The sequence below is a fragment of the Schistocerca cancellata genome, chromosome 12 (genome assembly GCF_023864275.1).
Source record: "Schistocerca cancellata isolate TAMUIC-IGC-003103 chromosome 12, iqSchCanc2.1, whole genome shotgun sequence".
Lineage (NCBI taxonomy): Eukaryota > Metazoa > Arthropoda > Insecta > Orthoptera > Acrididae > Schistocerca > Schistocerca cancellata.
The window spans coordinates 61488395-61515839 of NC_064637.1; the positions used below are offsets into that span (position 1 = coordinate 61488395).

The 27445-nt window shown below is 44.0% G+C and overlaps 1 protein-coding gene across 1 annotated transcript in view; it reads left to right on the plus strand.

Moving 5' to 3' along the window:
* The first annotated feature begins 4974 nt into the window (after positions 1-4974).
* The window catches only part of LOC126109716 (uncharacterized), a 146750-nt gene continuing 124279 nt past the window's right edge, over positions 4975-27445 (plus strand). Inside the window, exons 1-2 of the mRNA XM_049914772.1 lie at positions 4975-5249; positions 19096-19437. Of these exons, the coding sequence (XP_049770729.1) occupies positions 19181-19437 (257 nt within the window). The 5' untranslated portion in view covers positions 4975-5249; positions 19096-19180. The remainder of the gene's footprint in view (positions 5250-19095; positions 19438-27445) is intronic.

Below are 27445 nucleotides of genomic sequence, written 5' to 3' on the forward strand. Positions count from 1 at the left end.
TCTGCACTGGTTTCTAACCCCACCTGTATGATTAATTCGGAAAACATCTTCTTAGGAATTTTTATTCCTGCATGCTCCCTCTGCCTTTTGACTAATTTGGTGTCCCAAGCACATTTAAGAGACCGAAATGCAGATATGTCAAAGGGTTGTAACGGATGAGATGTCTGTGGAGGTAGATTTAAAATCGTCATCTGCTCTTCAGTTGTTAGTGAGCAACCTCTATGGTGATATGGGATGGAATGACCATTATAAATTAGAAGAACTGGTCTTTTATACCATATATTTGGTATGAAGTTTTTTTAGGTAATTGGTGAAAATGTCAGTTTCCATTCACCCATTTTTGGTGGCAGCATATGCAGCACTTGGATGACCAGTTTCCTCTGGTGCAACCCATTCGTTCCATATAATTACTCTTACCCTTGAAGACAATTAAAGGGGCAAACTTTTCCCTAGAAGCACTACAAGCCATTAAAACTGTTGTATTTTCTCGCCCTGGCCCACTTACTGTCTTTGTAGATGGTTTGCCAATTCTTCCTACTACTTTTGTTTCTGGAGGGTCTGAGCAAAAGCCAGATTCATATACCGGTAAATTGAATACCAGGTCTGGTTTATCAAGAAGTCCTAAGCTGGAAAGAGTAGATTCAAGAAGGATGAAATAATCATGAATTATGACAGGATCTAATACTTTCTTTCGAGCCACTTCTACACTTTGGGGCTTTTTAATAGAAAGATGTTGGTGCTTTCTGGAATTTATGAACCAGTCTTTTCGTGGCCGGCTGTGTTTAAATTGAGTTTTTATTCCAGTCTTTGTAACAAATTCTCCCACAAGGTCTAGCACCTCACCGCGTGAGAACCCAAAACCCCATTTTTCCATTGTACAAAGTGTATTGACAATATTTGCTTCTATTTCAGAAGATATGTTTGGTGTTCGACCAAACGACCTTTTAGAGTTGTCAAAGGAATGTTGTACATTCTACTTGCTGTTCATGTTGTCAGAGTTCCAGCTTTTATTTTATTCGAACTGACACGGCTTGAAAACTGAAACGTTTTTTTCCTGTATGCCATCACAAAAGACTCAGAAGACATTTGTGAAACATGCAGTAGAAGAAATTGTAAATATTAGTGGAACCAGGGACATTGCTGTTGCACTTGATGGGACATGTCAATGTTAAGGACATCATTCCTTGAATGGTGTTGTAAGTGCTACTTCTCTGGAGAATCGAAAAGTCGTTGGACATGTGCAGAAGAGGATGGGAGCTAGATTGAGGAAGCTATGAAGAAAAATGAAAGGGAAGTTGCTATCTGATGGAAAATCTCCGCCTGGTAGAGGCAGATTGACAGAAACTGAAATAGACCTCCTTCAGAGTTATTATGGACTGGCCATTAGATGAACTGCACCTCTAAATAATATTACAGCAATGAGACAGGCAAAACGGGCCACCTACTTTCATAAGTTGTCCACAGATGACCACCCTGTTCACAGAGTTTGCCCTAAAGGAGCAGATTCTTGGTGTGGTTACCAAAAAGCAAATGAAAGTGGTCAAATATACTGTAATAAGCATTCTCTTCCTGAGCCTGTTATGAATGAAATAAAACCAGTTTTTAGAGATCTGAGTGACCTTGTTTTGCTTAGTAAATGTGTTCATGGGGCACTCAGGGTACAAATGAAAGTTTCAACCATTGCATACGGGAAAGATTACCCAAGGATGTTTTTGTAGGACTAAGTATATTAAAAGTTGGTGTACTAGATGCAATGATGGAGTGACAGGAGAAATTTAGGCATAAAATGTGGCTCTCATATGGTAGATCAATTGTTTGCATGTGACAGACAATGGGTGCATGAAGCTGAAAGATTTGCTCTTCAAGTTACCAAAGGAGCAAGAAATGCTAAAAGGAATGCCAAGAGGAAGCTTGAAGATTAAGAAATTCTGCTGGATGAAGACTATGCTTCAGGAATGTTCTGAGGCACAGTTTAATTGGACTCATATCTTCATTCACAATTTCCCGCAAGTTGTATTTTTCAGAATTCAGGTAGAAATATTTCCTAAAGCTTATAAAGCATTGCTCTAATTTTTTCCTGTAACTTGCAGTAGTCCATACTTATGAAGCAGACCTAAGCTTTATCACAGAATCAACTAAATTATAGAAAAATAACATTTTTATTAGGAAAAAACTATAAAAATTGAAATGTAAGATGTGATATTTTTTCCTTCTAATATACATAACAGGTGGAATTAATAGATAAACTACCTCAGCCATGATGTCATGCATATCTGGTAAATATTTGGTCTCCTTCAAATGTATAACACTGCAATTAAATGGTACCTTAATTTGAGGAAGCATTTTGGGGAAAAATGCATCAATTTCTTTGTAATTTTTTTAGTAATCCTAAGCAGGTTCAAAAATATTCAAAATACTTCTAATTTGTTTAGAAAGTGTGCTTCATTATCCGATATCAACAAAAAATTTGTAAAACATACACATTTTAAACAGTGCCTTAAAGAAATATGTGTTGATTTTTACATAATATTTAGGTGGAAAAGTACCCTGCATCCTTAACAATAATTCCCACAAATGTGACGTGATTTTGACATCACCCACAATACCTATGACCCCATGGTCGGCTATCGACTTTCTAGGAAGGATACGAATATTATTTTTGCTCCTCGATTCACTCGTAGCATTCTAAGCAGTACTTCTAGGTTCCTGCCTAACCACACCCTCGGAAAACGCCACACATTCGTAAATAAAAGCGAAATATTTGTGACAAGGAAGAACATGTATGTTCATACTCTTTGTTTCATCAGCAATTTACACTGTCCTCTTAGCTTGCTGTCTAACCTCACACTCGAAAGGCGGCACATATTCAATAAAGAGCCAAATATTTGTGAGAGGGAAGAATATGAATTGCATTGTTGCTCGTTTCAGTCGCAGCAGTTTAAACTGTCCTCTTAAATTCCTGCCTAACCATATTCGGAAATCGCTAAATATTTATTTCGTCCCTTGTTTTCAGATCAGACTGAATGTAAATAACATCCAGTAATGCTGAACATACTTGTATTACATTCATAATAAAGTATCAGAACATGTTAACAATGATAACATAAAAAATAATTGCGTCTTTCAAGGCTACCACCTAAGCAAATAATATTTAACTCATGTCTTGAGGGCTTGTACCGTTGATAGTGGTGATATGTTCGTGATAAATTTTCAATGCTCTGCATTGAAACGACATACTGCAAATTATAAAACAACTGTGTTTTATTCTTGTATATATATGAGCGAGGTTTCTACGGCTGCCGCCACCTCTCGCATACCAATCTCCATCGTTCACGGTTATTACAGTCTCATTAATTAAGGCATCTCGCCGCCATTGCTTCGTTGACGTCGTCTTTCCAGCCTCTCGCAGGTCTACCGCGCTTTCTTCTTTGATGTGGAGTCCATTGCCACACACGTTTTGGCCATATTATGTCTGGCATACTCTGTAAGTGACCATACCAGAGTAGGCGCTTCCTTTCTATGTAGTCTAGCATTGTGCTTTCGACATTCATAACCTCTCTGAGCCTATCATTTCTAATATGATCAAGCCTGGAATATCCATAACTCCGTCTCCAGAAATCCATCACGACAGCCAGAAGGCGATCTTTCTGACTCTGAGTTAGTTCCCACAACTCTGCACCATATGTTGTGATACTTTCAGTAATTGGTAGGTGGTATATTTTGTTCTGCGTGTTATGTTTTTGTTCCAGAGAATACCATTTAGTTGTTTTATGGCTCGCTTGCCCTGGCCAATTTTATTGTTTATATCATCCATATTTCTGACATTGGTCGACAGTGTTACTCCCAGGTTCTTAAAATTATGAAACCCTTTAACAGTATCAGCACGGAGTTGTAAGTCGTTAACAGCATTTTGTCCCACTTTAAGATATTCAGTTTTAGATACGTTTATGACAAGACCCCATTTTTAATATTCTTCTTTTAACTTGCGGAACATGTAATTTTCATCTTCCTCATCTCAACGTACTAATACTTGGTCGTCAGCAAAAAATAAAGTGAACAAGATCTCATCTCTATGGGGACACCTATTCCTCCGCATTTCCTTTTCCATAATTTTAGTGCCTCCTCTAGGAAGATCTTGAAAGAGTGTAGGGGCGAGTGTGCATCACTGGCGTAGTCCCTATGTCACCTCAAACTCTTGAGAGAGTTGATTTCTCATTTTCACCATTTCTGTCCAACCTTGGTACAGGAGTCTGACAGCTTTCACATATTTCGGTAACACGCCATTATCAATTAGACTTCTCCATAGCTTGTTCTGTGGAACTGTGTCATAAGCTTTCTGGAGGTGTACAAAGACAAGGTGGATTGTAAGGCCTCTTGCTGTCCTTTTCTCTACTAGGTTTTTGAGGGTAAATACTCCATCAGTACCGGAGCGACCAGATCTGAGTCCATTTTGTTCTTCAGATTCAGTTATTTCTTCTTCTATCCTCTTTTTTAGGATACGGCCATAGATGGCACAATTTCTCCTGTTGCCCTTCTTAAATATTGGTGTAATTATTACCTTTTTCCACTCCTTTGGGGCTTCGTCACCTCTAAGGCATTTGTCAAAAATCGCTGCCAATATCTCAAAGAGTTTTGACTGTGCTACTGTAACCAGTTCTATATACATTAATCCTGGACCTGGCGACTTTCTGTTTTTCATGGCATTAATCGCTTTTTGGACTTCCTTCAGAGTTATCGGTCTTCGTTTTTAATTTGTAAATTATTGACGATAACAACACACTCCTAAGAGAGCACTCTTATATGAAGGCATTAGCCGTCAATAAATTATTACGTGTCATTTTATTACAGCAATAATTATAATAAATAATCCCAAGACTGGCGTGTTTTTGTACGTCTCCGGGACATTTTGCTGAGGCCCTTATCGAATGTTAACGAAAGTCGATAGCCGATCATGCGGTCGTCGATATTGTGGTAATGTTAAAATGACGTCACGTTTGCGGGAATTCGAGGCTTTCGCGAAAGACTCATAGGTATCGTGCAGGACTTGTTGTGGGACGAACAGAGACGCCATGAGGAAGCGCTATGCGCTGTAAACCCGGGGGCAACCGATAGGCACCAAGATTTGCTGACCTCGTACACATGGCTTGGCTTGTTTTGTTTTGTTTACATCGTAATCTGTCATCTCTCGCGAGTGTGTACATCGTTGCAACGGGTTTGGTTTGCTTTTTTGACAGCTTTATCCATAGCAGGTAATAAAATAAGCGTCTGTGGTGAATTAATTTCGTCAGTTAAGTAATTTAGGCCTAGCTGGTTCCTTCCTGCTTGCTGTACATGTTTCTAGTTGCTCTACTGTGTCCATATAATTCCTTGTGTGTTGCATGCAACATTTTTAGATTTTCCTCGTTGGTTGAAATGTTATTTTGTTCAGTGTGCAAGCAGAAACGCAGTAATGTTTTTCCATTTGTGTATGTATGTTTCTTGTAATACTTAAGGAAATGTCTTTCCGTTTGCCGTATATAATGTTTTTGACAGCTATCACACGTAATTGGATGCACGGCGAAACTGCTAAACTTGTTTAAAGTTTACACATGGTGGAGACGAAACTTTGGATTATATGTCGACTTAAAGGCATTTTTAACACATTTTTTCGAAGTATTTGCTCAATTTTATGTGCTGTAGGTCTACTACATTTCATACTACGTTATTTTATTTCATTGTAATTAGTTGTGTGTGTTACAACTTGGCTATAATTTGTTGTTGTTGTTGTTGTTGTTTAGGGCCTATACATTCTACTATGTATGGATGAAAACCATTCTCGTTATTACTAGTCTAGTAAATCGTATGAACATTAAGAAGCATTTCAATGTCGAACATTGTGAAATAATTGCACATAGTCATATCATAACATCTGTTTTGTCTTGTCAATTTTCACACCTGTAGTACATGTACTGTAGGTTAAACAGTTGAATAGAATTTTGACTTCTAATGTAGTTCACATAAAACAAGTGAATATCATATTTATTATGTTATCATAAAAACTGTACCTTTTAATACATACTGAAACAGTAATTTTAACCTAAACTGGCTTCCATGTAATAATTCTCAGAGTAGAAATTATGGTGAAGGAAGTTTCGTGGCACAGTGAACGTGCATTTACGGTGTTCATCGCTTTTGCGCTGCATGCTGATGATGTAACGGAGATAGGAAGTCGGCACGGAGAGTCAAGAGTCAAATTTTGGTTGTTATTGAGACAGTAATTTCTTATTGTTATTTAATAAAGTTAGGTAGTCTATCTATCTATATCCGAATCCCGCTCCAGCTACTGCCGGGTCTGGGTGCTGACGAGTCCTCTCCATTTGGCTCGGTCCTCCCACCACTTTTCTTCCTCCACTTGCTGCCAGGTCACACCTCTCCTTTCAACAGATATTCTCACTCCCATTTTCCACCGTGTTCTTGGGCGCCCTCTAGGTCGTTTCCCATCCATCTTTAGTTCTTCCATAATTTTGGGGAGTCTCTGCCCATGCATCCTCTTAACATGCCCATACCATCTTAATCTCTTTCTTTCAATTTCTTCTCTCATACTTTCTTGTTTGAGGTCCTTTCTAATCTCTACATTCCTTACTCTGTCCATTCTTGTTTTTCCCTTTACTGCTCTGAGAAATTTCATTTCACCTGCTTGCAGTCTGCTCCAGTCCCTTTCTTTCATTGTCCATGTTTCTCCACCATAGGTGACAATAGGGAAGTAATAATTCTTATACATCAGGAGTTTTGCTCTTTCTGGAACTTCATTATTCCAAATCAGATGTTTTATTGTTTGGTAGAAATTGCCTCCCTTCTGTAACCTCCTATTAATTTCGTTAGTTATTCTTCCATCCCTAGATATTTCACTCCCTAAATAAGTGAAACTTTCTACCACTTTGAGGGGTTCTCCATTCAAGGTAATATTTCCATTGATTCCTTTCTCTCTTCCAAATACCATTACTTCACTCTTATCTTTATTTATTCTTAATCCATACCTTTTCATTATTTCCTTCCACGCATCAAGCTGAAACTGTACATCTACCTCTTTATCACCCCATATTACCATATCATCTGCAAAAATCATCTTTTTGTCTTTTTCTTTTACTATATCTTTAACTGCCCTATTCATTCCCTCCATCACAACATTGAAAAGCGCAGGAGATAGAATACTTCCTTGCTTAAGTCCTTGTCTTATTTCGAAGTATTCAGAGTTCCCCAATGGTGTTCTAATTCTACAATTGTGGCCTCTGTACATTGTCTTTATAACATTAATGTATCCATCTTCTATACCTATCTTCTTCAGTTCTTCCCAGAGTCTTTCCCTGTCAACTGAGTCATATGCCTTTTCTATGTCAATAAAAACCATTATCACCCTTTTGTTATACTCCCAACTTTTTTCCATCAGTTGACGGATAGAAAATATCAGGTCGATTGTGCTCCTTCCTTTCCTAAACCCATGCTGTTCTTCACTCAGCTCCTTTTCTATCTTTTCACTTATTCGATTTAGTAAAATTCTTTCAAAAATCTTGGCTGTATGACTCATGAGGGTTATTCCTCTGTAGTTTTTACAAAGTCTTTTATTGCCTTTCTTGAAGATGGGAACAATGTCTCCTGTTCTCCAGTCGCCAGGTATTTTACTATTTCTCCACACGCTTGATAGTACTCTATACAGCCACTGCATTCCCACTGGACCTGCTGCTCTTATCATGTCCACTGATACTTCATCAGGTCCTGGGGCTTTCCCCCCATTCATCTTCTTCACAGCTTTTTCCATTTCTTCCTGTGTAATTTGTCCTAATTCTGCTTCCCAACTTCTCTCAATTTCTCCATTATTTGTTGTTTCCTCATGTACCTGGTCCTCATCGTTTAACAGCTTCTTAAAATGTTCTTTCCAGAGATCTTTTATATTCCCTGGATCTTCAATAATGGTACCGTCCTCTGTTTCCATCTTTACTGGTACTTCAGAAGCCTTCCTTTTATTTTTCATCATTTTATAGAACATTTTCTTATTGCTCTTCACATCTTCTTCAAGTTTTTTTGTAAACTCTTCCCATGCCTTTTTCTTTGCTGTTTCCACTATTTCTTTGCACTTCTTCTTTTCCTCTATATATCTTTTATGGTTAGTTAGGTAGTATTTGGTTCAATTAGGTTAGAAGTGAATTGCGTCATCAATTTTTTTCTGCAAAATTCGGGAACAAAACATAAAAATAAGCTATTACAATGACGAATGTTTATCTTAGGGTTGGTTACAGGTCAGTATGTACTGTGTTGAGATTCGTTGGCTTTGCCATCTCGCAGGCCACATGATCACCTACCACCTTAACCTAGGCTTTGGGCTATACCGCTGACAAGTCTGCCAGCAAATCTACTTTTCTTCCCTTCAAATTCCTTGCCCTCATCAGTTCAAAACTAATGTGGAAAGCATATTAAATCAATTTGTGTCTTCTGCCTAAACTAATAAGTTCAGTGATTCTCATTGTTTTCACCTAGTCGGCTGCAACCAATGTTAGCAAATTATTGACATCACAAAACTTAAAAGCTGCTGACACTGTAAGTGCAATTTAGCCAAAGAATGTGGTATCTCTTCCAATTAAACAATTTTGCTCCTTGCCATCACATACAAACAACAACATTCAACTAAGAAGCTACGAGCTTAACAAAGCTTAGAATAATTTGAGATGCATACTGAGGTTGCTTCATAATAATCTGCCAACTTATAAAACAATGAAAGAACATATCCTTTAGGAAGAGTGTCAAAAAAAGTTATTAATGTCATGAGTGGTATTACAGCAGGTGTAGCATTCTGCCTTCTTAACAATATACTTGCCAAATTTGAAACAGTAGATCAAAAGGAAAGCAATAACTTTGATAAATGTTCCCACTTCTTGTGTTCTATTAAATATTTGCCGTGCATCCTCCATTGGCAGCCCAATACTCGCCTCATCACATGGGAGTTCCTTAAAGAAGATTACTAACCTCATGTACAGTGTTCCACTTGCATTAAACCATCATCCTCATGTAGCTTTTCAATATATAGGGATGGGTACCTGCCAAGTGACCAACAGAATTTTTCAATCCCTTGTCATGATAAGTAACCCGTTTATAGAAGGAATGGTTGCTAAGGTAAATTTTCCTATGGACTGGTAGAAGTTTCCCTTGAGGGGATCTTATTAATTACGCCTCCACTTTGAAACCCAGGCAAGACTACAGAGCATCCCTGAAAATCACCGCTGTGTATTATAATATGATTGTGAAAATAAGTTACGCTGAGTCATTTCCATCATTAGAAATGAAAAATGTCAGGGGCCTTACTTGTTCAGAGAGACTTTCCTGGAAGTAGTGGGAATTTCTGGTAAATTGGGTTGACTGGAAAAGTCAGGTATATGTCGGGGGGATCCTGATACCCCAAAGAGACTCTTGTGACACTGGTGACACTGTTGAGGGAGTTGAACTATTTCTTGACAGAAAAGGATGTTACAAATCGTTCTTTAGATTCTGCTCTGGAAACAATTGGCAGTGTTGTAATGGGGGAGGGGCGAAAATAGTTAAATATAAACCATAATGTGTTAAAAAATTAAAGGTAACTTAAGATTAGTGTGACAAATTTTCAATCTGTTGTATTTTTCACTGAGAAAGGACATTATATTTGTAAAGTAACTGACATATTCCTTATCATAGCAACAAAGTAACTGTTTAATCAGTGTGGAAAGAGGAGTAACCAGGAAACAGTTGGTTACAGAACAGGTACTGATTTTAGAAAGATGATCGGACTGCAACCTGTTGGGCAGGGCTTCTCAAACTTGATTGTGATCCCTGTGGCTGACACATGAAAGTTTTATGGTTCACTTAATGATCATGATAAACTGTTTCTCATAAATTTTATTCGTAACTTTTGCTTTTGATGACGGTGTTAAAATTGTGTGTTCTGCAGCAAAAGTCGAACAATAACCAGTTACTGACTACAGCCATTATTTACTGTTTTCTCATATTTTATTGCTCAGTCAGTCATTAGTGATAAAAAGATTCAATTTCGTCTTTTGTGACACTTGACCACCCTGCTGCCACAAATTTTTGCAATGTTTAATTGCTGGCATATGGGGAACAACTCCCATCAGGTTACAACAGTTGCACTTGTGGACTAGCTGTGTAGAAGTGTAGAACAGACTTGCAAATGGTTAGTAATAGTATGTAGTTTCGTGTTTGATGATGTAGCAAGTTGGTCAGTTTGTCACAGTATTGGTGTGTTCAAAAACAGTGGAAAATCCAGGATGGAATGATGTTGATATTATGAAAAGGATAGATTGCGACTGATCATATTGTGGAGATGTTGAGTCGCAGACACACATGACAGTCAGATAAACACGTGAGCTTACGGCCAAAAGACCTGCTTTTAAAGTAGATAACACCCACACATTCGCGCAGGCTGTGGCTGGAGACAGTTAGTTGTTTTTGTGTGCGTTTTGTCTTCTTTAGGAGAAGGCCTTTCGGCTGAAGCTCTGTTTATATCCCCAGAGGGCTCATGGTTCTTTTGTGAGTTCTTACGGGGCTCACGTGGGGTGCCAAACTATTGTGGCCCATTCTGCCCTCCTGGTCTACATTTCCTTCCTTGTGCCTCTCCCTCCATGTCTGCACTCCTTCCCTTCTGCGTCCTCCTTCCCTTCTCTCAATATTCTTGCTTATGTCAACCTGGCTATCCACTTGGTCTCATGTTTTCGTTCTGGTTGTTGTTCCACTTGGCTTTTCCTTTCTATCATTCCTTTGTGGTCTCCCTTTGGGGTTTGACCTCTACTTCTAAATTCTCTCCCCACAGTGTGAACTGTTTGGGGAAGAACTCCTTCCCTAGCACCTACTGTGCAGATTTTTCTCCCTTCCCTTCTCTCTCCTACTCCTCTTCCTTCCTCACCCTGCTAGGTCACCAGCACTGGTAGCCAGTTTGTGTCATGAGGCTATTATTATAACCCATCTGGCTGAGCCCCTGACGACACGGGGATCACACTTCTGGCGCCTGAGCTGTTTCCTCCCCACGTACGCCTGGGAGTGGTTGCGTGTCATTCCGTAGCATCGGAACTCCCGGCAACAGCCGCCGTGGTATCGGGGCAGATGCTTTGCGTATGAAACCTATTGAGCTCCAAAAAACTGGTCGTTCTTTGATGGCTGTCTCTTTGGTTGGTAATTGATCATTTAATTCTGCTTCTCGTGACCCCGCGGACTTCCCTTCTGTGGCTACACCCTGGGAGGACGCCTAGACTGACTGGCCCGGAGTGGAACATTTTCTCTGCTGCCTGGTCTGCACTAGGTCTGCAAGGACACTTTCACCACCACCGAGCCATTATTTTTTCTAGAAAATATCGAAGACAAGTATGGCAAAGTGGAGTCGCTCAGTAAGATGCAGTCGGGTTCGCTGTTGATCGAAACTTCTTCTGCCACCAGTCTGCAGCCCTTTGTGTGTGTGACTATCTTGGCAATATCCTGGTGTCCATTACTCCTCACCAGTCTTTGAGTATGGTTCAGGCAGTAATTTTTCATAGGGATCTCAGCCTTCAAACTGATGAGAAACTCTGGGCCAATCTGGAATGACGGGACGCTTGTTTTGTTCAGCGTGTTTAGAAATGCCATAAAGACATTGTTAGTACACAGATGCCCCTCCCACTTTGGAAACAGTTGCCGTCCAGGTTGACTCGGACTCTGTGGTCACAGTTTGCAATTTCTCTACACCTGCTGACCTAACTGCCCTCCTTCAACAACTTCCCCCTCCCTTCCTCCTCAGGGATTTTAGTGTCAATCACCTTTTGTGGGACAGTGGTTTTTCATCTAGTCAGGGGCTCCTCATTGATCACTTTCTTGGGAACTGTGACCTGTGCATTCTTAATTATAGTACCCCTACTCATTTTAGTGCTGCTTATGGCACTTTCTTCTGCCATTGATCTTTTGCTCACTTTCCTACCCTTCTTACTTTTGTTACACTTGTCACCACACAATGACCTCTGTGTAGTGGTCAGATCCCATTGATTCTCTCGTTCCCTTCCCACCTCCTTATGGTCAGGTTACCCCACTGGGCTCTCCATTGTGCCGATTGGCCTCTGTATACCTCCCAGATTGTGTTTACATCTTTATCAGGTTGTATCGATGAAGTCGTTTGTGATCTGTGTGATAAGATAATTTGTGCTCCTGGCATTGCTGTTCCCCACTCGACAGGCCCTGTTCGCCATCAACCAGTTCTGTTACGGAATACGGCCGTTGCCATGCCATCTGTGACCGTTGTCGTGTCTCTCTATATCTTGAGTGACACTCGTACTCTGCCGGTCTTATTAACTTTTTAAGTATCTCTGCACCAAAGCCCGTTACTTAATAAAACAGAGCAAGCGAGTGTGTTGGGAACGCCATATCTCCTCCTGAGGTCTTTGTGTGCTTTCATAACGGATATGGACCACACTCCACACCCTCAAAGGCTGTGAGTGGTAGCCTTCTATTCCGGACCTTGGCCTTCCAGGTGGTCTTCGTACGGACCCGTTAGTTCTAACGGAACAGCTTGTGACCCATTTCGCGATGGCATCGGCCTTCAATCCAGCTATGTTCCTCATCTGTAAACAGCAGGATGAATTCTGTTTTATCCCTTTTCAGACGGAATCCGACAGTGTAACTTTTACTAAATGGAAACTTCTTAGTCCCTGAACCTGATTCCATCTGCAACCAGTTGTTTCAATACCTCAATCCTAATGGTGTCTATCTGTATTTGGCTCAAAGGCATTTTCCCCTCTTAATGGAGAGACAGTATTGTTTCCCATCCTTAAACCCCGCATGAATTTGTTGTCCCTTGATAGTTACTGGCTCATCGGTCTGACCAATGACCCTCGCAAGTTACTCAGATGGATAGTGACTCGTCAGCTCAGTTGGGTCCTCAAATCTCGGGACCTTTTATCTACCTACCAGTGCAGCTTTTGGGAGGGACGATCTCTGATTGCTCATCTGCTTAGATTGGAAACTGCAGATTGGCAGGACTTTTCTCAGGATGACCATCTTTTCGCAGTTTTCTTTGATCTTCGTAAGGCGTACTGTCACTTGGTACGTATGCTCCACGAGTGTGGTCTTCAGGGCCCCCTCCTGATTTTCATTCACCAGTTCTTGTCCGTCTGGTCATGCAGAGTTTGGGTTGTCACCATTCTCAGCTCTTTGCAGACCCAGGAGAATTACGTTCCGCAGAGCTTCGTATTAAGTGTACTTCTTCTCATCGCTATTAATGGACTTGTGGCCTCGACCAGACCATTGGTCACCCTGTTCTATATGTGGACGATTTCTGTATTTGGGCTAGCTCCCACTTGGTGGCCTCTGCAGAGGGTGCCATCCAGTTTGCTTCCACGTGTACACTCTCACACAGTTTCCAGTTCTCCCCCCTTAAGTTGGGGGTGGTGTCTTTCTGTCACTGCACAACGGTCTGTCTCGATCTGGAGTTCTACGTCGATGCCCAATGCGTGACTGTGCCCCCCCCCCCCCCCCCCCCCCTCCTCCAGTTCCGTTTCTTGGATCTTCTTTTTGACAATGAGCACACTCGGTTGTCCCGTATCTGCCCACTGAAGACTGGCTGTTTCGGTAAACTCATTGTCCTTCACTTCCATGCCCATACCTCTTGTGGTGCATGGATTGACAAGCACTCTTTCTGATGGTGACTATGCTCTAGAGGATATGGATGTCCAGTCAGAGGAAATGGAGAACAAGGAACCGACTAATATTCCCTCAGACCTCCCCGGTAAATCAGTAAATCGCTGCCTCTGAGGGAGCAAGAACAGAATAACCATCGCTAACCAGTGGCTTCCACAGAGACTTCTGTCTTGCAGTGGAACCTAAGTGCAAATCGCTCACATTTGGAAGAATTGCAGCTCCTGGTCTGGGAGAAACATTTCTGAATTTGCTTACGAGAAACACATCTTAGTCACCGACACATCTGTATTACGGGGCTACCACGCTTACAGGAAGGACGATTCTGCTGGAGGCAGGGCTGAAGGTGGAGTGACCGTTTTCCTCGATGACGGATGCCACTTCTCTCCTGTACCCTCTTACCGTGACCGTGCAAGCAATTGCTGTGAAAGTTCTCACACCATTTAATATCACAGTGTGTTCTTTATACTTGCCCGCTAATAATGCCTTTGATGCAGACACACTGATGGAAACTCTTCTGTGCATTCCCACGCCCATTCCTCCGTATGGGGGGACTCGGCTACAACTTGCTCCAGGAGTCGGATGATCATGTGACTCATCCATTCTGAGATTATCTGCCTTCTGAATGTGGGTCAGAAGACACGCACTTCCACAGCTACAGGGTCTTTTTAGCCATTGTCCTTTGTTTTTGTTCTCCAGCTATTGCCGATTCAGTTCAGTGGAAAGTGGCTACAGATTTACAGTCTTGTGACCACTTCGCAGTTGGATCTGACTGCCTACTAGGACGCTGGTGAAAAGGAGACCGTGCAGATGGATGATAAAAGGGCAAGTTGATTACAGTATAGTCGACAGGCTTATATTTTAACAGGACTGTGCACAAGAGGCGGTGGCCCATATCACTTGTGAGATACAACGGACTGCCACAGAGTCCATCCCCAGTCTAGTAACCATCTCGGGCGGCGCCCTGTACCTTGGTGGAATGTTGAGTGTCGATTGGCGGGGCCAGAAGAACAGCTGTGTGGAACTTCACTGTCCAACTACAGAAAACCTTCATGCCTTCAGATCTGGGAGAGCACATGTGGGGCGAGTGATAAAAGAACGGAAGAGGGCTTCCTGGAGGGAATACACGACTTCCATTAATCGGTCCACTTCTGCTGCACAAGTTTGGGAATGAGTAAGATGGATTTCAGGTAAGGGTAGTACGCGTCCCCTTAAGACTTTGTCAAGTAATGGGGTCTTGGCGGACACGCCAGAAGACGTGGCTCAGATTTTAGCTGAACGCTTCTTTACTGTTACTACCTCATCCAGACAAGCTCCCGCTTTTCAGGTGTTGTGTACGACTGCAGAGATGAGGAAGCTCAGTTTCTTCTGGCATAATGAGGAAGACTAAAACTTTCCATTCTTCATGTGGGAATTTGATTCAGCTATGTCTGCAGCCAGAGACAGTGCTCCAAGACCTGATGGGATCCATTATGCCATGCTTGTCAACTGCGCCCTGAAGCGAAAGGACAGCTCCTCTCTTGTTTCAATCGGATCTGGTTTGATGGACAGTACCCCACGACTTGGAAAGAGGCAATATTAAATCCATTCTGGAAACCAGGCAAGGACCGTAGCTCCCCTAATAGTTACTGGAGTGACACCCTTACCGGTTGTAGGGTAAGACTCTTGAACGCGTGTTCATCCGCCTCCTTGTCAGACTGCTCGAATCCAAAGTCACCTGAAACGCTCCCTGTGTGGTTTCAGGCGCTACCATTCCACCCTCGACAACTTAATTGTACTAGAGACGTCAATGCAGAAGTCCTTGTTATGCCGAAACAATTTGATTTGTGTGTTTTTTGACCTCGAATAAGCATATGACACTATTTGAAGGTACAAGATCCTTTGCCAACTTCACAAATGGGGACTATGTGGGTGCCTGCCGCTTCTGATCTAATCCTTTCTCGAGGACCGGCATTTTTATTATCGCGTTGGTGATGCCATATCTGACTGCTATGTTCAGGAGAATGGTGTGCCCCAGGGCAGTGTCCTCAGTACCACATTGTTTGCCATTGCTATCGATGACATTTCCACTGCAGTCAAGAGCCCTGTCAAATGCTCTTTGTTTGTGGATGACTTGGCAATCTTCTACGCTTCCTCTGATCTCACAATGACAACGAGGCAGCTACAGCTGACCATGGGGAGCCTGGAAACCTGGGCCCGGACAACTGGTTTTCGGTTCTCACCCGAGAAGACTACATGTGTCAATTTTAACTGTGCTCGTCGGAGTTTCAACCGACTATTGCCCACAATATTTTAAGTTTTCAAAACACTGTGCGCTTTTTGGGTTTATCATTTGACTCGAAATTAACTTGGCTCTCACACATGAAAGACCTTGGAACAAAGGGCTTCCAGTCACTGAATATTTTGAAATGCCTTAGTGGAAAAACGTGGGGTGCTGACAGGTCCCGCCTCCTGCAGTTTTATAGGGCATTTGTTTGATCACGCTTAGATTATGGCAGTGTGGTCTACGGATCGGCCCATCCTTCCTACCTTATGATGTTAGGTGCTGTCCACAATCGGGGCATTCGGATATCGATTGGGTCCTTTTGAACTGGCCCAGTTCAGTCTGCGAACAGAGGCTGGTGAACCACAACTCTGGATTTGGCGACGTATCTTTTTTGGTCGACAGGTGCTGAAAATCTCAGCTTCATCTCAGTCATTCACATTTGGTTCAGTGGTCCAACCCACCTTTGAACGACTATTCAGGAATGAGCCCCATGTAACTAAACCATTTGGTATACGTGCTACAGACTGTCTCAAAGATCTGGATCTCTTTGGCATCAAAATACACAGCCAGGGACGGAACACATTGCCGCCTTGGTGTCTTCAGAGGCCCAAAGTGATTTTGGCATAGTACAAGAAAACTTGTATTCCAGATTTTGTTTTTACAACTTAGTTTTTGTCCATTTTAAGTATGTACCATAGTTTTAAAGTTGTTTATACAGATGGATCCCAGCAAGAGAATGCTCTCGGATGTTCTGCTGTTTTCCCTGATAGGATTTTGATGGCACTCAAGGGGGTTCAGAGATCACTGTACAAGGCACCCCACTGTCTTATAAACTTTGTGCAGTCGAGGAGACTCCCACCATGGGGCACCCTCCTTCCACATCTCCTGGTGAGAAAAACTACTTTGATATTGGCCTTACTCAGTTGTTTATTCAGTAATGAGCCACCCTTCCCTCTCCCCGCCCCTTTTGTTTGGGGCATCTGCTCACAGTCATCTGTATTTTGTCGAACTGACCCCGCCATTTTGGCCCTTCGCACTACATGTGGCCTCCCACATTTCTTTTCCCAGCTGTCGGGGGTCGTCTCTCGCGCACACTCGTGACCGTCCTTGTTTTTTTTCATATGAAAATTTTGTCCTCGTGGAATTTCCTTCCCGAATTGCAGTCCCTCGGGTAGCACAAACACTGGTTCAAAAGGCCCTCAGTGTTACCTCCAGGATGGCCAAGTTTTCTCCCCCTTTTCCTTGTTTTTCCTGTTGCATAGCATGAGATTTTTAAGTTAATGATGATGATGCAGCCATGTATGTTACTAGAAGTAGAGATTATTTTGTTTTGTTTCCTCTTGTATTCTATTATCTTCGTCTGGTGTCTTTCATGTCGTCACGATCACAGTACGGTGTGGGGACTGGGGGGGGGGGGGGGGGGGGCGGTGGTGCCAGAGTCTCTGTCAGGCAGAGTGCCTCTAGAGTGCTTTCCGGTCTCGCGTGCCCTCGTTTCCCACATCCTGTTTCTGACCCTTGGCCCTCGTTTCCCACATCCTGTTTCTGACCCTTGGTGCTGCCTCAACATTCCTTATATCTCTTTGTTTGCCTGCTTTCCTTTCCCATCAGCTTAATCTCTACCATCTAGGATTGTGGGACTGATGACCTTGCTGTTTCCCCCTTCCCACGCCTCCCAGTCACCAGAACCAGTGGAATTCCACCCTGCTCTGCTCACTGATTGTGCACAAACATCTTTCCCGCAACCTCCGTGTCCTCTGTTCTGCCTCTCCCTCCCAATAAAAAAATGCTACGCCCTCGTACACTGTGCACAGCTCTGCTACCTGCCAAAAAGACCCCATAGGCCCGCCTGCACGCTCTCGCATCTCTGCAGAGGTACAGCGTCTCGTGTCGACGTGAGGACGAGTGGTCGGAAGTGACAGACAGTGAGCTCATTCTAGTAAAGCCCGCGACACGGTCGTGACGTACCTCTTCCGGCCGCTTCGACGGACTGAGGATCTCCTTACTCGTCTTCACGTAGACACGGCCCTGTGATGCACAGCTTCTTGCCCCGGACAGAGGACACTGCGATGTGCAGTGCTCGTGGTGTACAGACCACTATTTGCCACATTTTGTTAGACTGAACTTTATTTTCCTATCGGAGAGTAGCGACAGATTTGCCGGTAGACCGGACCTCTATTTTAAGTGTCTTTCAAATAAATATGCTTAGAGTTTTAAAGTTTTGTGAAATGTCCCACATATTTTCCTGAAATGTGAGGGAGATGGTCTTAATGTGTTGTCCTGGTGACTGGCTTACCCATGGTTCTGTAAGTGGTCAGCTGGGCACATTTGCCTGTGCTGTTGTTGTGGATCCTCTGTTATTTGTGTTTTAATTGCTAGTATAGCACCTTTCACCCTCTCTCCATTTTCTTGAGGTGTGAGACAGAGTGATTGTGTGAGTGAGGTAGGAGTGGATGCACAAATGCCATTTAGGATGTTTTATTCTCACTATGTGCAACAATTTTAACCATGTTCATTCCTTTTAAAATGTGCCAGGGTGCTGATAACCTTGCCATTGAGTGCCTGTAAAGTCAGATTACACACGCGCACGCATGCACACGCGCACGCATGCCAACGCGCACGCATGCCAACGCGCACGCGCACGCACACACAAACGCGCGCGCACGCGCACACACACACACACACACACACACACACACACACACACACACACACACACACACACACACACACACACGCGCGAGTTCACTGGCATTAGATCCACACCCTGCACAGCTGTCTCCCTCCCAGCTGTCAGCCACTCTCCCCCAACCCTTCTCCTCCTCCTCCTCCACCACCACCACTCCCTCACTCCACGTGACATGACCCTTCACCCCAGTCGAGCTGCAGTGCTGTGTTATCAGTGTTATCAGTTGGGAGGTGTGTGCTTGTGTGCGTGTCTATACACACTCTATATCTGAAGGATTTGTCTGAAGACTGTCAGTGGAGGCCGCAGAGAGATGTGGCTCTTCGAAAGGAGTCAGTATGGAATAAGTTAGAGGGGCCCTGTTGTAGTGTATCCTTGTGATGTAATCTTTAAAACTTGTATATTTATGCAATGTTGATCCATTATTGATAATGGGTAAACTGATTGGAGGAGTCAATAATTATGGTTTCAGCAACCGGATGCACCTGCAGTAGTCTGAGTCTTCTGTAACGCCGAATTGTCTGTCACTTTGTGGACGGCTGTGCGGCGCGGCGGGAATGGCAGAGGACAGATCCGAACGGGGCGAACCTCCGTCGAAGGTCCGACGTGACGGCGAGAGACCAGAGAGGGAGGTAGCGGTCGATGTGCACGGTATAAATATTAACCGGCTTCCAGATGAAATAATGATCAATATATTTTCCTCCCTCGGCTTTAACGACCTCATAGACATTATACAAAATGTTTGCTTGCGTTGGAGGCGACTGGCACACGACCCGACACTCTGGCTCGACAAGGAGTACATCGTCAGGGGAAGGTAAGTGGAGGTGCTGGCAGTTACCATTCCGGTCGACTTTAGTCTGAATACTGCAAGTTCTCTTTTGTTTGATTAAATTTCAGTTTGTATTCGGACGACTAAATGACCGGTCGTTCTTTTGTATTTTAACTATGTTTCACCTTGTACATATGCTCTACACATTAAAACTGTATCATCAGAAATGATAGCAAATAATGAAATTTCACTTTTTGTGTATATACGGTACTCGCTTAGCACCCGCTCCTTTGCTCGTGTGGACTGTTAAGGTAAGCACAGTTTTTTTTCTTATTTAATGGAATGTCTTTGTTGTCCCAAATTGCATCAGATTCTAAACTTTTCACTCTAATTGAGGCTGTACAAGTGTTATATTTCCTGAATGTATTTCTGACAAGAAATCGGTGGTTTTTCTCAATTGTGCCTTTTGATTTCTTGTGACGATATTTCATCCCCTAACACATACTTGTCTATATCCGGCTGAAAAGTGAAACACGAATTTCCGTAGACTTAGTGTTAAAAATTTTTTCATTTAAGAAAATATTTTCTAAAAAATTATCTTTTCATTGATTCACCCCCTTTAGGATTGAATTTCCAAAAGCAGTAAAACGTGTTTTTTTTTATTTCTAACAATGAAGCCAAATACAAATTTTTATTGATTTATCTTGAAATCTCCTTGCATAACGAAATATTAAAAAAATTCATCACGTGTTTTGCTCCCTTGGCGGTGGAATTTTGAACAGTCTTCTCGTAAATGACGCACACAGAGCGAGGTCCACACATTCTCCAAATTTTAAGTTTATATCCTTAGTGGTTTGGGTTGGGCAGTGATGAGTCAGTGAATCAGCACGGGCCTATTTCACTCTCATAGTAGTTAAATTTTCAAAGACAGTGAAACACGGTGGTTTTTTAACTGAGTAGCCAAATATCAGTTTTCAAAGATTTAGCTATAAAAATGCATTGCTGTTGTAGTCTTCACTCTGAATACCGGTTTGGTGCAGCTCTCCATGCTACCCTATCTTGTGTGTGTTTCTTCATCTCTGTGTAGCAATGCGAGGGGTACCAAATTTGTTACAAAAGTCAGTTAATTACTCAGCGGACAGTATTTTTCAGTAAAGGCAAGTGTCGGTTTGTTACGTCATCGTCCAGACACAAGTTGACTGTAATCTGAATCTGTTTTAGCAAACTGATAATTTCTCTCAGGCGATAAAATTTTATTGATTCTGAAATAAAAGTTCTTTAAGTTTATACAGAATTGGAAATGTTTAATTAGTAATTCCATGCCTTAATTTATTTATTTAATATAAAGTTGTTTTGAATTTTGTATGCATAAAAAAAAAGTGAGAATTCATGTGTGGCTTTTACTCGGAGACGAGTTACCACTTAGAGTGCTAAAAGTGCGCGTGTACAGTTCGCTGACCTATGTGGTGAATTTCATTTTGTGATCATGACCCAAATGGAGAGTAAATCCAGTTTCATTTAAACTTTATGTGAGATACACACATCACGTTATTAAAAGAGAGTCGTTTAGCCCATTAGGGAAAACTGAAACCTGTGCACTCGATTTGAAATATGTTACGTGCCAGCGTGTGATCGAGCTATCCAGTAAATCGTGTACAATAGTTACAAATGTGTTTGGACTTACTGCACAAAGTTAATTTTGAGACAAGTGCTGATTTTGACAATAAATGAACTGAAAGTTTATTCAAAATATCAAGGTCTAGTTTTAATTGAGACATGTATCACCATGTTGATTACGTTGCCTAGCAACAGTGTAAAGCAGCTTAATTCATTAGAATGATTTGTGACCGCATGATAGTACGAGTGTGTTTTTCTTTCCCCATAGGTGCCAATAAACCTGCAGTTGCAAAAGCTAAATTATTAACAGTTGTGTAACTTCATTAATTGTCCTACACCACTACAGAACTTGTATCGTCTCTTCACAAGAGATCTCAAGAAACCAGGATAAACAAGAAGAAGAAGAAAAAGACTAAAGAAGAGGCATCAGTATATTCGTATATCTACTGCACCCTACATCTTTCTGAATTTGCTTATTGTATTAACCTCTTGGATCCCTCTACGATCTTTACCCCCCACACTTCCCTCAAATACTAAACTGATCTCTCAGAATGTGTCCTATCAGCCAATCCCTTCTTTTTGTCAATTTGTCTCACTAATTCCTGGTCTACCCAATTCCATTCAGTACCACCTCATTAGTTGCATGATTGACCTATCCTATCTTCAACATCCTTCTGTAGCACCACATTTCGAGAGCTTCTATTCTCTTTTTCTCTGAACTGTTTATCGTCCACTTTTCATTTCCACACATAGTTACACTTAAATCTATATTCCATTTTAACAAAATTCTCTTTTTCAGAAATGCACTTCATGCCATTGCCAGTCTTCATTTTATATTCTCTCTGCTTTGACCATCATCAGTTATTTTGCTACCCAAATAGTAAAATTCTTCTACTACTTTGTGTCTCATTTTGTAATCTAATTCCCTGAGCATCGCCTGATTTAATTAGACTACATTCTGTTATCCTCGTTTTGCTTTTGTTGACGATCATCATATATCCTCCTCTCAAGATACTGTCCATTCACTTCAACTGCTCTTTCACGTCCTTTCCTGTCTTTGACAGAATTACAATGTCATGGACACACCTCAAAGTTTTCACTTCTTCTCCCTGAATATTAATTTGTACTCCAATTTTTTCTTTTGTTTCCTTTACTGCTTGCTCAATATACAGACTGAATAACATCGGGGATAGGCTACAACCCTGTCTCACTCCCTTCTCAACCACTGCTTCCCTTTCACACACCTGGACTCTTATAACTGCTATCTGGTTTCTGTGAAAATTGTAGATAGCCTTTCACTCCCTATATTTTACCCCTGCTAACTTCAGAATTTCGACTAGTATTCAAGTAGTGCTCGGGTAGCTCAGTTGGTAGAGCACTTGCCCCCAAAAGGCAAAGGTCCCAAGTTCGAGTCTCGGTTCGGCACACAGTTTTAATCTGCCAGGAAGTTTCTTAGTATTCAAGTAAACATTGTCAAAGGCTTTCTCTAAGTCCACAAATGCTATAAATGTAAGTTTGCCTTTCCGTAACCTGTCTTCTAAGATAAGGGATCATTGCCTCATGTTTTCCTTCATTTCTCCAGAATCCAAACTGATTTTCCCTGAGGTTTGCTTCTACCAGTTTTTCCATTCTTCTGTGGAAAATTTGTGTTTGTGTTTTGCAACCATGACTCATTAAATTGATTATTCAGTAATTTTCACACCTGTCGACAACAGCTTGCTTTAGAATAGTTCCTATTCTGCATTCTTATTGAAGTCTGAGGGCATTTTGCCTGTCTCATATATCTAGCACACCAGATGGAAGAGTTTTGTCATGGCTGCCTCTCCCAAGGCAATCGGTGGTTCTCGAGGAATGCTATCTACTTCCATGGTCTTTTTTCGCCTTAGATATTTCAGAGCTTTGTCAAATTCTTCTTGCAGTATCATATCTTCCATCTCAGTTTGATCTGTGTCCACTTCCCTTTGTATAATATTGCTTTAAAGTTCATCTCCCTTGTGTATACTCCAGCCATCTTTCAGCTTTCCTGTTTTTTCTTAAGACTTGTTTACCATCTGAGCTTTTGATATTCATACAGGTGGTCCTCTTTTCCCTAAATGCCTCTTTAATTTTCCTGCAGGCATTATCTATCTAGTGAAATACACTTCTGAATCCTTACATGTGTCGTCTGGCCATTCCTGCTAGCAATTTTGCACTTCCTGTGAATCTCAGTTTTTAAATGTTTGTGTTTCCTTTAATCTGCTTCATTTGCTGAATTTTTAAATTCTCTCCTGTCGTCAATTCAATTCAATATCTCTTGGTTATCCCCCCTGCGGGTTCGGGGGTTAGAATAGGCCCGCGGTATTCCTGCCTGTCGTAAGAGGCGACTAAAAGGAGTCTCACATGTTTTGGCCTTATGTGATGGTCCCCTCTCGGGTTTGACCTCCATCTTTCTAAATTATTCCGAAGAGCGAGCCAATTGGGGAAGGGCGCCTTACGTGGTGCATTGTATCCGTCGTGCAATTAGACCTTTAGCCGGCTTTCACGTCGTTGCCATGGTGTCCCGCTCGTTTTCGATCTTTAGGGCGGGGATACGTCCCTGGGTGCGATTACCACGCTGCCCTCTGCAGTGTTTCTTTTAACTGCGGCGACGACCTTGGACAGTTTTGCACCTAAGATCCAGCACGGTAGCCAGTCCGTTGTGGTGGGGCCGCCATGTACCCTCTTGGTTGTAGCCCCCTGACAACACAGGGATCGCTCTACTGATGCCTGCGCCGTTAACTCCCCACGTATGCCAAGGAGTAGATGCCTATCCTCCTGGGGTATCAGGACTCCCGGCAACGGCCATCCTGCCAGGTGGCCTTTGCTGTGGCTGGGTGGCGCCCGTGGGGAGGGCCCTTGGTCGGAGTAGGTGGCATCAGGGCGGATGACCCGCAATGAAGCGTGGTACATCATCTCTCGCTGGCGGCCAGCCGCCAGCAGTCTCTAAGCGTTCTCGGGCTCAATTTAATGCTCAGAAGTACGATCCGAAAACGTTCCCCTCCCTGGCCACGCCGTGGGAAGAGCGTAAGTCCCAGGATGGAGGTAACAGTTATTCGCCCCGATTCTTAGTTTGCACGAGAGCTGATGGGGAGTCTTTTCTCTCCACAAAGCCTCAGTTCTTCGTCGAGCATTTAGAGGACAAGTTTGGGGAGGTGGAGGGCTTGTCTAAAATGCGCTCTGGCTCAGTACTGATACAAACGGCATCCTCCGCCCAGTCACGCAGGTTACTTGCTTGTGACAAGTTGGGGGATGTTAACGTTACTATTACTCCACATAAGAGTCTAAATATGGTCCAGGGTGTTATTTTCCATAGGGACCTCCTTTTGCAGTCTGATGACGAGCTGCGCGCCAACTTAGAACGTAGAGGTGTTCATTTCGTCCGGCGCGTTCATCGGGGTCCGAGGGACAATCAGGTTGCTACCGGTGCCTTCATCTTGGCCTTCGAGGGTGATACGTTACCGGAAAAGGTCAAGGTGATGGTCTACCGATGTGACGTCAAGCCCTATATCCCTCCCCCGATGCGGTGCTTCAAGTGCTGGAAGTTCGGCCATATGTCTTCCCGCTGCACTTCCAGCCTCACATGTCGAGATTGCGGACGCCCATCTCATCCCGATACTCCATGTGCCCCGCCTCCCATCTGCGTCAACTGCGGGGAGCACCATTCACCTTGCTCGCCAGACTGCAGAATATTCCAGAAAGAGCGCAAAATCATGGAATATAAGACCCTGGACCGACTGACTTATACTGAGGCCAAACGGAAATACGACCGATTACATCCAGTGAGAATGACAACTTCCTACGCCGCTGTTACAACACCTGTGCTAGCCCCATCAGTTTCGCGCCTTTCGGCCGGATCGACGAGTGGTACAACTCCTCCTGCCCCCTTGCCAGTGGGGGGCTCTACCCACCCGATTGCTCCTGTGCCACCTACCTCAGGAGCAACACCATCCCCCCCATCGGGGACGTCGGTCCCCGCTTCTACGCCGGAGAAGTGTCCAACTTCTTCGGCTTCTCACGCTCGCAAGGGGTCCCTTGGGTCCCTCCCTTCCCAGGTTTCCACCGGCGGGAAGGCTGACGATAGACAGTGGCGTAAGTGCCCACAATCTGCAGGTCGAAGGGCTTCCCGATCCTCCTCAGTCCCGGAGACTGAATCGGTGAAGCCCTCCCAGCCAGTTAAACCCAAGGAGCAGCGTGAGAAATCAAAGAAGAGCAGCTCTAAGCCCAAGGAACGCGCGGTGGTAGCCACCCCATCGCAACCTTCTAGCTCTGCGTCTGAGGACGCGGTGGAGATTCTGGCGTCCGCTGAGGACCTCGATCTCGCCGGTCCCTCAGACGCCGTGAATAGCAATAGCACTAGCACGGGTGCTCAATCGGAGGCAGCAGGTGACCCAGCGGCGTAATCTGCCGTCCCAGTCCCGGCACGCCTTTCTCAGCCATGGACAAAACCATCCTCCAGTGGAACTGCAGCGGTTTCTTCCACCATCTAGCTGAGCTCCGCCAACTTATCAGCCTTCACCCTTTCCTCTGCATTGCTCTGCAGGAAACTTGGTTTCCAGCAATGCGCACCCCCGCCCTCCGTGGCTATCGGGGTTATTATAAGAACCGAGCAGCTTATGAAAGGGTGTCTGGTGGCGTCTGCATCTATGTCCTTAACTCACTTCACAGCGAGTCTGTCCCTCTCCAAACAGCTTTAGAGGCTGTCGCTGTTCGGGTGTGGACGCCACAGGCTGTTACCGTCTGCAGTCTTTACCTTCCACCAGATGGTGATGTCGCGCAGCATGTCCTGGCTGCGCTGATAGCCCAATTGCCGCCACCTTTTTTATTACTGGGCGACTTTAACGCCCATAACCCTCTGTGGGGTGGGTCAGTGGCAACAGGTCGAGGCGCCACCGTTGAGCATTTATTGTCGCAGCTCGATCTCTCGATTTTGAATGATGGTGCCTCCACACACTTCAGTGTGGCGCATGGCACCTACTCCGCCATTGACCTTTCAATCTGTAGCCCTAGCCTCTTACCGTCTGTCCACTGGAGTGTGCATGACGACCTGTGTGGTAGTGACCACTTTCCGATTTTTCTGTCACTACCACAGCGTCACTCTTCTGGGCGCCCTAGCAGATGGGCTATGAATAAGGCTGACTGGGACTTGTTCTCCTCCACTGCCGCTATTGAGCCTCTCTCAACTGATGCCATTGATGTGGTGGTTACATCGGTCACCGCCGGCATCGTCACTGCCGCCGAGTCTGCCATTCCCCGTTCTTCTGGGTCCCCTCGGCGGAGGGCTGTGCCTTGGTGGTCGCCTGAGATCGCTGAAGCGATTAAGGATCGCCGGCGGGCACTCCAGCGTCACAAGCGACATCCCTCCATGGACCACCTTATCGCCTTTAAACGGCTGTGTGCGCGGGCCCGCCTCCTTATCCGCCAAGGCAAGAAGGAGTGCTGGGAGCGGTATGTGTCCACCATTGGACTCCATGTCACTCCATCGCAGGTCTGGGCCAAGATTCGACGGGTCTTCGGCTATCGGACCCCTGCCAGCGTCCCTGCGCTCTCACTGAATGGAGCAGTTTGTACTGACTCCGACGTCATTGCAAACCGCTTAGCAGAGCATTTTGCTATGAGTTCCGCTTCTGCGAATTACCCCCAGGCCTTCCGCTCCATTAAAGAGCGGATGGAACGTCGGAGCCTTTCTTTTCGCACCAACGCTTCTGAACCCTACAACGCTCCATTCAGTGAGTGGGAATTTCAGAGTGCCCTTGCCGCTTGCCCTGATACCGCTCCCGGGCCAGATCGCATCCACTGTCAGATGCTGAAACACCTTTCAGTGGACTGCAAGCGACGCCTCCTCGACCTTTACAACCGTCTCTGGGTCGAGGGTGAGTTTCCATCGCAATGGCGGGAAAGTATTGTCATCCCCATTTTGAAACCTGGAAAGAACCCTCTGGAGGTGGACAGCTACCGCCCCATTAGCCTCACCAACGTTCTTTGTAAGCTTCTCGAACGGATGGTGAGCCGGCGCTTAAATTGGGTACTGGAGTCTCGGGGCCTTCTGGCTCCGTCTCAGGGTGGGTTCCGGAAAGGCCGCTCCGCCGCCGACAATCTGGTGAGCCTGGAGTCGGCCATCCGTACTGCCTTTGCCCGCCGTCAGCACCTGGTCGCTGTCTTTTTCGACATGCGGAAGGCGTACGATACGACATGGCGTCATCACATCCTTTCTACGCTTCATGGATGGGGTCTTCGGGGCCCTCTGCCGATCTTTATCCGCAATTTCCTGTCGTATCGTACCTTCCGCGTGCAAGTCGCAGCCTTCTATAGTTCCACCCACGTCCAGGAGAACGGTGTGCCACAGGGTTCTGTTTTAAGTGTCTGTCTGTTTTTAATAGCCATTAACGGGCTCGCTGCGGCCGTGGGAAATTCTGTCTCT